At 38.9% G+C, this 10833-nt stretch overlaps 1 protein-coding gene across 2 annotated transcripts; it reads right to left on the bottom strand.

Moving 5' to 3' along the window:
• Positions 1 to 1083: 1083 nt before the first annotated feature.
• Positions 1084 to 7005, bottom strand: nherf4b (NHERF family PDZ scaffold protein 4b). 2 transcript variants are annotated; one of them, XM_019255439.2, is made up of 11 exons: positions 6824 to 7005; positions 4670 to 4697; positions 3958 to 4022; positions 3660 to 3871; positions 3371 to 3575; positions 3114 to 3250; positions 2753 to 2957; positions 2464 to 2660; positions 2155 to 2364; positions 1799 to 2011; positions 1084 to 1707 (listed from the first exon to the last, which is right to left on the bottom strand). In XM_019255439.2, exons 1-11 carry the CDS (start codon positions 6996 to 6998, stop codon positions 1675 to 1677), a joined length of 1680 nt encoding a protein of 559 aa, XP_019110984.2. In that variant the 5' UTR covers positions 6999 to 7005; the 3' UTR covers positions 1084 to 1674. The 2 variants fall into 2 exon arrangements, with proteins under 2 accessions (XP_019110984.2, XP_019110983.2); XM_019255438.2 differs by having other exon boundaries at positions 1528 to 1710.
• Positions 7006 to 10833: the final 3828 nt, after the last annotated feature.

Genomic DNA, 10833 nt, shown 5'->3' with positions numbered 1-10833 from the left:
AGAGAGACAGACAGACAGAGAGAGAGACAGAGAGACAGAGAGAGAGAGAGAGAGACAGAGAGAGAGAGAGAGAGACAGAGAGACAGACAGACAGACAGATAGAGAGAGAGAGAGAGAGACAGACAGACAGACAGACAGACAGACAGACAGACAGAGAGAGAGAGAGAGAGACAGACAGACAGACAGATAGACAGACAGATAGAGAGAGAGAGAGAGAGACAGACAGACAGACAGACAGACAGAGAGAGAGACAGACAGAGAGAGAGAGAGACAGACAAAGAGAGAGACAGACAGAGAGAGGCAGAGAGACAGACAGACAGACAGAGACAGATAGAGAGAAACAGACAGACAGACAGACAGATAGATAGACAGACAGACAGACAGACAGACAGACAGATAGATAGATAGATAGATAGATAGATAGATAGATAGATAAATACTTCAGAATCAGATCAAATCTGATGTCGGGTCATTTAATCTTATAATATAATTGGTCAGATCAGTTACATGAAAGTGGGTAATACATTCTGCTAAAATTCTTTTTGTGTCCGACTATTATATTTGTGTATAAACTTGTGTTGTGTTTTAGATTATTATTATTATTGTTGTTGTTGTTGTTGTTGTTGTTGTTAGATCCTCCAGAATATCCTCTGTACGGGATTGTACCATACTATTTTGTCGCTCTGCATTTGGGCAACCAGCCTTCTCTGTGAAAGCCACAACTCAGTGGAACGCCCTACCTGACGATATAAAGAGCTGCAGCTCCATCAGTACATTTAAAACCACATGAAAAAGTCTCAGCTCTGTAGCCACTGACATTGTGGGTGTATGTTATGTGCTATTGTGTGTAACTTTGTATTTTGTATCATGTGTCCTGTGTGTTTCTTTTTGCTTTGTACTGTTTGTTATTGTGCTGTAATATGTTTTAATTGTGTCTGCCCAAGGGACTGCAGATGAAAAGTAGCTGTAAGCTAAACTCTGTAATGGTTTATGTTTAATACTGTACATGGTCTCATTAAATAAATGAAATGAAAAAAAATAATTTCTCAGACTGAACTTAAAAAATATGCTACACAACAAACGAAAGATTAGTTTAGTTTTAATTGCTACAATATTTGCCATCAGCTGCATTCCCAATAAACATACAACATTTTATATGTAATGTTTTATACATCAGGTTCATGTATACATAACACACTCAAAACAATACAATTAACACTTTAAAAAAATAATATTTAAGGATCATAACAGTGCTTTTCTTTTCATTTATCACCAGAACATTTTTATTATTGCTGGTAATTTGTGTTTTCACACAGTCACTCAGTTCCATTCATCACAGTACAATAAGAAATATAGCTTGTACAGATTATGGTTCTTATGGAGCTTTTAAATTTATTCCGTATTTTAACTGATCGACATCATGAAGACTAAATCTTCTACGCCTCTGTTTGTATAATACTGAACCAAAAATACATATGTGGTTTGTGCAACTGACACAGTTACAGTTTTCATTTATTTAATTTTATCTGTTTTGACTTTTACTCGTTATATGCTGAGATTAGATTAGGGCAGTCTCAGCCAATATAATAATATAGTAATAATTTAGACATGTGTTTCTTGCTCAGCTCAGTTTGGAGTCTCTCCAGTATGGACAGCATATGGTATCTTTGTCGCTCACAAAGCTGATATCTCATAATCGTCGCCTTCCTGCTGAGATGCAAACAAGAAAAGATGTTAAACATTGTAGTCACTGACAAATTGATAAACGTATACATAGATTAAGTAGTAGTCTTTTTACCTCAGTGTCAGTGATATCTCTGGTGGGTGTATCACTCTGCTTCGACTTGTAGCTGGTCTTATGCATGACTGTTAAGGAAAGAAAATGTCCTCCTTCCTTTATCAGCAAGATCACATCTTCCAGATATTTCTCCTCTACGTTTTGTCCATTGACTTCCGTTATCACATCACCCTCAAGTAATCCAGCACTCTGCCCAGGGCCCCCAAAAGCCACCTACAGGGAGAATAAAAAAAGGCTAAATATACCACCACGTTTGGCAAACAAAATAAGAATATCCTGACCCGCTCTCTCTCTCTCTCTCTCTCTTCTTGTTATTTTCACCTCAGAAATAAGAAATACAGAATTTCATTCCCCACCTGGCTGATAAAGGTCCCAGGACTCTTTGGGACGCAGTCCAGGTTAAAGCCAAGTCCCGAAGGGCCTTTTTGCAGAGAACAGTGTCTGGGTTTGCAGGAGTCATCAATTTCCTTTTGTGGTGACTGCTCAGCTACAGAGGCTGGTGTGCTGCTTTCTTTTTCACTCTCATCAGCTTCATTCTCACAGAAGAGAAGAGGCGATAGACCCAACTGCAGAAATAAAAATAAAGGAAAGAAGCAGACCAGTTTATGTTACAATGAGCATTTGATTATATATTTAAAAGTTATGTTCAGGTAAGTTATGCCCACCTTGGTGTAAAACTCCAGCCCCTGGAGAGTGATGGTGGTGAGGGAGACCTGACCTCCACTCAGTCTCACTCTGTCCACAATCTCTTCATGTTTCAGCGACTCCACGGATTCTCCGTTGACCTCCAGCAGCAGCTCTCCATCCTTCATGCCTGCCTTTTCCGCTGGACTGCCACTGTCCATCTCACGTAGAACATGGTCTATTATTCAAAAATACAAAGATGTTTAAGATAAAGACTCAAGTCTAAAATGTGTTTTTGTACCCTGCTTTTTTTTTCTCTCTCTCTCTCACATGTGCGTCCCGATGCCGTCTTTTCCAGTCGAAGGAGGAAGCCGTAGCCCTCAGATCCAGAGACCAGGTGGTGTTTTCTGGCTCTGTAAGGCAGGTTAAGTGGAACAGCAATGGTGGGCAGGATGGGCATCCTCTCTCGCATGTAGATCTTCTCACTCTCGCTGTCGATCACTAGGACGGTGATGTGATTGCCACATTTTTTCATCTACAACAAAACATTATTTATCATTATTTGGCCATAATAACTTTATTCTTCAAATGTTTTCAGTTATATTTGTCTCTTATTATTAAGAAGTTTAATCACTGGTTTTGGAGTGAATGACAGCTAAACAAAAGAGTGACTGACAGGTGGATTTCATACCATCCTGCTGAGTGCAGAGTGTGTGAGATCAGACACTGTTGCTCCATCCATCCACACCAGGTGATCTCCTTTACACACCCCTGCCTTTTCAGCTGCACCTCCTGTAGCCAGGTTCACAGAGAAGCGACCTTTCTCTCCTACAGAGCAGAAACAGGAGGAGAAACTGAATAACACTGCGCAGACTTTAACTTAATGTCTTTCTGGTAGACATCTAATCTGGAAACTGTGGAATTTGTGATTACCAGGAGTAGTGTTACCTTCCACAGGTGTGAAGTTGATGCCCAGACCTGAGACAGGATCCCTGGTTATGTGGCAGAGTCTGGGTGGTTTGCAGCCTTCGCCCTTGTGCACTTTGGCCAGACCTCGGAGGTCTTCACCTCGGGACACAGCCTGCTCATACTCGTTCCCACCCAAGACCAATAAACACAACTGGTGTCCACTTAGCTTTATCTTCCTGGCAACCTGATTGATAACAAAAGGGTTAGAATCGCATCAGTCCATTGGATATGCTTCTGTTAGTTTAATAATGTATTGAGCTTATCTTACCTCAGGGTGAGGAATGTCATCAACATAGCAGTTGTTAACTTCCAGAAGCCTGTCTCCATCTTGAAGGCCACTGCGCCCTGCCACCCCTCCTGTCACTACATTTCTGATTATGTGACCCTGGCGGCCCCTCTCCACCCGTAGATTGAAGCCATAGGACTCCCCTTCCTCTCGTTTAAGAACACACAGACGTGGCCTGGGTGTTGACACAGAGTCTGAGAAAGATGAAACAGAAAAGTGGTGTCAGAGTTTCCTTATGGTTAAATACAAGAAAATAATTAAATATTTATATGCAAGATACCTGCATCATCTGTGATGACCATCACTGGGTTGTCTATTCCCTCTTTAGGATTAAATGTAAATTTCCTGCAAAAGGAGAAATGAGAGACACGTGACTATTGGCTATTGAAACTATATTAAAAAAAAAGACATTTTCCTTCTGTTTATGACATTGACAGACGTTACAATTCAGTAAAAGCGCAAGATAAACACATTTGTTTTTCAAAATGAGTTCATTTCAAAGCAAAAAATCAGTTCCATTAGATATAATTACAATTTCCCTGTGGGGATTAATAAAGTATTTCTGATTCTGATTCTCTGATTCTGATTTAAATTTTAGTTAATTGCACAAACAAACCTGTTATAATTATCAGCACGATACTGGGCTTTATCTGTGCACAGTAGGCCTTATCTTAAACGCCCAAAGTCCTAAAGTCAATGTGCCAAAGTATCATAATTCCATTTTTTATTTTTTATTCAAGCCTAGCTGTATACTAAACGTTAACATGATATAGCTTTGGAACAGGAATGTCGCTGGTCTATGTCATGTCTGATCACCTTAACATTATTTTTTGTCATGATTATCATTATTATTACTTATTTTATGTTTGATTAGCAGTTATTATAGCAGTTAGTATAGTATCAGTACATGTTTGAACTGAAGTGAAATAATTAGACTATTTTAGAGATTATGAATATTAGTGCAAATAATTAGAAGAGAACAGAAGACTTACTCTGTCAACCCTATCATTTCCACCAGACCTTGAAAAACAGAGATCACGGCAGAGTAAAACTCAAGTAGTAAAGTTAAATATTCACACATTTCCATACATATTTATCATATCTGCTAAAATATGTGTTACCATATTCATTTTCAGTCAGTATTTCAAACACAGTCAGACATGATCTTAAACCGTCAATCACATTATAATATATTCATTTGAACTTACAGCTCTGTCAACGTCTCCGTCGTTCTGTCTACTGAACTGTCAAACATCAGCTCAGCAGTAAGACTGGCGTTTGAGCTTTGGATGACTTTAACTATCAGCTGAGGCACCATAAAACTGGGTTTGACTTTAAGTGATAATCTTTAGTCTTTGTCCTCTCTAGAAGAGGAGGGAATCGAAGAACATTAAAAACCTTAACGTTGTAAATGTCTAGTGAATATGAGGCTGATTTAAAAAAAAAAAATCTGACACTGAAACTGTCAGTCAGATGTCATATATACATATTTTTTGTATATTTATATGCCTCAAGACAACATTACATTGTACTTTCCCAAGTACAAAGTAATTCTTTGAGGAAAAACAGCTCATGGGTTTAAAAAAACATTCTTTTTACATACAAGGACACGACTGAGTCATTCATGTAACAATTTATATAATAATTTTCATTCATTCCTATCGAGTGTCCAAGTTGTCTGCCGCAGGGATCTATTTTGAGTCTTGTCCTATTCACCGTTTATGTAAGCGAGGCTGTCTCTTGTGCTGCTGATTCTGTCCAATATACCATAGAGAAATGACATCATCCCTTTAACGCACTGCAAGATACAAATATTAAGTAAATAAAAGCCATGCTACTCTGCAGTAGTGAACATATATATTATAGCATTGTTCATAATTTCACAGAATACGGATATCTTAATGTGATATTTACATCGAAATATCATGTAGAAAGCCTTGAAAATAAACTATACTGAAGCAGAGTAGAAACAAAAGCAGCGTCCAGCTGTAGAAAGAGGATGTTTGGTGAAGCAGATTCTGAGGATGTCAACATCCGACCACATCCACTCTCAGACGCAAGAAACCATTTGACCATATGATAAAGTTGGCTGGCCTTCTACTTGTCTGAGAGAAATAATAACCAGTGACACCTATTTATCTGCAGTGCTCATGATTTTAAATTGCTATAACTCATTCCTGCTGCTCTGGCCCACTGGGCAGTTCCAGTGATTTGTTGATGCTCTAGCCTTGAGCCATGAATTACGCAGCAAAAACCTGCCTTTGCTGTTAGCACAGCAGTTTCATGAAATGATTGTCTCTATGAAAACCAATCTCTGTACCTTATAATATTCATTGACTACACCATGTGTATGCTCAGCCAACCTCCCCCATATAATAAAAGTTAAATAAACTAAATGTCACGTTTACTCATGGTTACTCATTTCCCCGTAGTGCCTATTAGGGGGAATGAAGACGGCTTATACACGAAACCATCGCTGTCCTTCACGCTTCTTATCTGTTTGGTTCATTATGTCAGTGTCAAAGCGTCCTTGCTTTTCTGATACTGAAACAAACTATTGAGATAATGTAAGCACTTCTCTGCTCCCACATGAAATCTACCTCTCACATCACCTCTACATCGCAAAGCAGCCCCTCTCCTGAATAGCTTATACCACAGGCACTTTGGTGCAGCTAATGGGTCACTGTTTGCTTTTCCCCATCATAAACCTTCTTTTTAATGTTCTAGGCCATAGTGATCCTCGATATACACACAAAGACAAGCTGCTGAAGCCAAACTGGGTCTGTTAAATAGTCACAATTGGCTTTCTCACTTTATAAAGGGGAGAACTTTGAGTTATGAATGATGGTCGCAATTTGAAAATATATATTTTTTTGTTATCTTAAAAGCACTACCCAGACAGAAGAAAAGAAATCAAGTTAAGTGTTCTATTTAAAACTTATATTTAGACTTATAGACAATGGTTGTTGTTGAATGGAGCTCAGGAGAATGCAAAGATGGCACAAGCATGAAAAATACACTGAAAAAAAAATACGGAAATTCATAGAAATATAGAAATACAACATGAATGAGGACAACATGAATGAGACAACCCATATAAGACAGCTGGAAAACAAAGTTTAGGATAAAAAATTTGAATAGACTACCTGTATTTGATCTCATGCTGTGTTTCTTTCCCATCAGGTCAGCAGTCAGCCACACAGACAGATGTAACAGTGTGAGTAAAACACACGTATTCTGACAACAGAGAGACTCCTCCCTTTGAGGGACACCAGGCTTAATGTTTAATCTGTGTGTGAAGTTTTGAGCACATGTTCCCATATCTGCTTTGCATTTTATTGTGGACTGAAAGTACAGAACACAAGATCAGTCCCACTGAATCATTTTTTTATACTGTTACACTTATTTGTGCATGTGTGCATACTATATCTGTGCCTGCTCCCACGAGAATAACATCTGAGACTGACCGTCAGTGCCAAGGCCAAGGCTCAGTGGCAAGTTACACAAACAGACCAACATTCCAATAAAAGCAACAGAGTAGTGATTTACAGTTCAGCTGTTGTTACAGCAGGAGAAGGAATGGTGCTGATGCATGGTGAGCATGACTAAGAACTGATTGACTGGAAATGCAGAAAAAGGATGAGAAATCAAAGATGATTACCGGCCATGTCTCTTTCACTTCTCAGCCCAGGAAGCCACACAACACTTATTATAACACAATATGAGATATTGGAGGTTATGAACTGTCTCCATGTTTTTGTCATTTCACTATTTTAGTCTAATTAACTGTGGTGCCTCTTTGTCAGCATTCAACAGCTAGCTCTTGTATTTCTCTAGATAAAATGGCAGCAGGAGATATAAAAGTTACATAAATACGAAAGTGAGACATCTAACTCCATTCTGCTTTTCTGTGCACTGAAACTTCAAAACATTGCATTCCTATTAGGTTATATTAGGTTATGTATTATATATCATAGTATTCCACGCAGTGCTGTTAGTACGTGACTGTTCGTGTGTGTCAGTGTGTCTATGTGTGTGCATAGGTCACTTTGCAATATTGTTCTTCAGGTTGTGCGTGTGATAAACTTTATCTGGTGACAAGGAAAGATTATAATTCAACTTACAAGTTATGTTGGATGATGTTTAAACATGCACCTTTGATGAAAACATGCGGGTGTTGGGTGATTAATAATAATGTGGTTCCTTTTTTGAGATGAGAGCATGCTGCAATTCAGGATAAACTTGATATGCTTGTACAGAGTCAGGAAGAAGTTTCAACTCTGAGTTTCCCAAGACTAGTTTTCTATCTTTCAGGAATTAGACATGCAGTTTGTTCAGAGATTACGTGATCATACTTATAGTCTTATAGTCTCTCCTTAAAATTGTGCCTGTCAACCAATCAATAATGTCTAATTAAAGCCTCGGTCCACTAGATGGCAACAAAATCCAAATCATTTTTTTCTGCACTGAAAACAGTTTTAATATTTTTATTGAAATTTCACAGAATTTCAGTTAAAATTTCAGCCGAATGAAATCTGTATTTGTTATTACTTCAACATATTCTGGTATTTGTAAAAAGCTTAGTCAGTCCCAGGCTCTGTGAGTAAAGTGTTTCTTTTTTGGGAAAACAGGTTTGACCTCCCCTCTGCAGGTTTTAAATCCTGGTTTTTAGTATAATGAGGGCAACTGACTCACGCTCATGTTTAACCAAAGAGCAAAGACAACGACAGAGCAGTTGAGCAGTTTACCATTCAGATCGTACATCAAGATTATTTGATTTTACCGGGTTTGGGTATAGGCTGTATAATTAATAGGTGTTATGCGCATGTTTTTGTAACCAGTGACAACTACTCCTCCTCGTGCTTGCAAGGTGCAAAGGCCCACACGCAGTCAATTAGTAACTTCACCTCCACTGAGGTTCAAAGGTTAGGCTACAATATCATTTGTGGAAATTAAATGAAAATACAGTATGGTGAGTCAGATTGATTAGTGCAAGCGTGTGCATCATAGTTGAACTTTGCAGATGGATACTCAATAAAAGAAGGAACTGAATGAACATGAATCTGCTAAATCGCAGACAAAAAGACAGTGAAATAACGGAAAGTGTATGTGTATACACCATGTTTGTGTGATGACATTTCCCTAACCTCTGCCTTCTTAAGGTGGAGCATGGAGAATGATAGAGAGAGCAGAGAGGGAAGGAAAAAGAAAGGGAGAAAGAGAGAGAGAGAGAGTGAACAGAAGAGCCAATCGGCCTTCTATGGGACTTTTCAATCCTGGTTCTGGGTCCAAGTGTCAGTCCCGCTCAGCCATCCCTGATGGGATCCTCCCAGCCACAGGAAGACACAGAGCTCCCATCTGTGCCTAAATCCTTGCCAAAGCACAGGAGTGTACTAACGGTCAAAAATCTGTAAAGGAGACAGTTACCTTTTTGTAAGCATGAGCCCATTTGTGACACATATCTCAAGTCCAAGCGTGGCAGCTGACCTCACCTGACTCCTCGTTGAGCTGCGAGAGACGAGATACATTAAATAGAGGCGGGGACAGCTTGTCAGAGAGTCTATAAGGAAAGACGAGGACAAATGCTGCAGAGCCCCTAAGGCTGATTTCAGCCTCAGAGGGCCTGTGTGACATCCTCGCAGAGTCCAAAGGCCACTCTTTTATCGTGACACACATGGCTTCTCTGTTAGTGTATGTGTCCTGCATTTCCTCAGCCGGTGAATCCATGGCAACAGCCCTGAATGGTCCATTCAGGGCAGCCTCCACTACACCCTCTGCCTTTGAAACTATAGCTCAGCAAATTAGTTGGTTTAGTCCAGATTTATTGGACTTGGACCCAGGTGGGAAACAAGACTATTGCTCCATGCAATACTCTTTCTGTCGTCTGTTATCAAAACAAATATTTTGTTATTGGAATTGTTTGCTATAGAGGATTTCATGCATTTGGTGCTACGAACTGAAATTTGTGTTACAGTAATGAAGCTTTTTAGTTGTAGCACCCTTCATTGTCATATACATCAGACTAGGATTTGAGATAAAACATTAGTCATGGATGTAATTTGTGAGTTTGAAGTGAAATATGCAACACTTTAGATTTCTTTAACATGAATATGATGATGCAGGTTTAAAGATGCAGTCTTTTTTGTTTTTCTCCCCAACACTTCCTCTTAAAGTTTGATTGTGAAATGTTGAGTCTGTGTGCGTGTGTGTGTGTCTCCACCGTGTGTGGTTCTTTTTGGCCAGAGGATCCTTCTGGATGGATGACAATCCAGATGTTGTCTGGAAACACAGATGCTCTTGGGACAATTTATTATGATGACACCATAGAAAGTAGCAAAAGTAATAACAAAAACATCACGGGGAATTTGAACATCATTTCTAGCTCATAACATTTCATTCATATTTTTTTTAAACTTACTTGATTTGCTGTCTGTTAATAAATCTGCAATAGGTGTTTACACCTGAATTTATTTGTTCATGTCATTTATCTTCAAAACCTGAATGAAATGTTTGCCAAGAGTATGTTTTTAAGAGAGTAATGTTTGTAACATAACTGACTCACTTATTAGACAAACAACAATAATCTTCTCAGATGACCAATGCTTGGACACAATCTTTATCAAACTGGGGTTTATTTTCTCTCTATTCTCTCTCTATGAGAGATGTTCTTGCAGAGAATCTTTATTCAGCAGGCATCACGGTGTATGACAAATACTATGTGCTAATTTTCCTGTGTCCGCTCTTTTCTTCAGAAGCCATAACTGCCGCTTCAGCAGTATGACAACTCAGCTAAAGGGTCAGTTTGTTTGGGGGGCAGGCTTCCCAGCATTCAGTTGTACATTGAGCAACAAGGTAACATCCTCTGCCAACAGAAATTGTGGATGTAAAAAAGGGAAACGATCACTTGGGTTCAGAATCCACCCAGCAGATATTACGTTATTCTGACCAAGACGCACAGATTTTGCTTACAGACTTTGATTTAAGTGTCACTAATTTATAGCCTGTAATTATAATTTTAAAGAAACTGTCTTGAGAGAATGACATGAGGAGACATTTCATATACTCTAAGAATACTACTCTTATATTCTGATGGAAGAAGGAAAAGTTGCTTCTCAGGAAAGATAATTTGCTTTGCTTGCAAGATTTGACTATGGTG

This window comes from Larimichthys crocea, chromosome XXII, assembly GCF_000972845.2.
Source record: "Larimichthys crocea isolate SSNF chromosome XXII, L_crocea_2.0, whole genome shotgun sequence".
Lineage (NCBI taxonomy): Eukaryota > Metazoa > Chordata > Actinopteri > Sciaenidae > Larimichthys > Larimichthys crocea.
The sequence above is the reverse complement of the archived record's forward strand: the minus strand, read 5'-3'. Positions and strand labels throughout refer to the sequence as shown.

Bases quoted from the DNA above. Each gene is read 5' to 3' on its own strand.
- nherf4b (XM_019255438.2), bottom strand. From the start codon at position 6,998: ATGGGAACATGTGCTCAAAACTTCACACACAGATTAAACATTAAGCCT. The intron at 3,251-3,370 runs GTAACACTACTC...TCTGCTCTGTAG, and splicing joins CAACTTCACACCTGTGGAAG to GAGAGAAAGGTCGCTTCTCT. The intron at 1,711-1,798 runs GTAAAAAGACTA...TTTGCATCTCAG, and splicing joins GAGATATCACTGACACTGAG to CAGGAAGGCGACGATTATGA.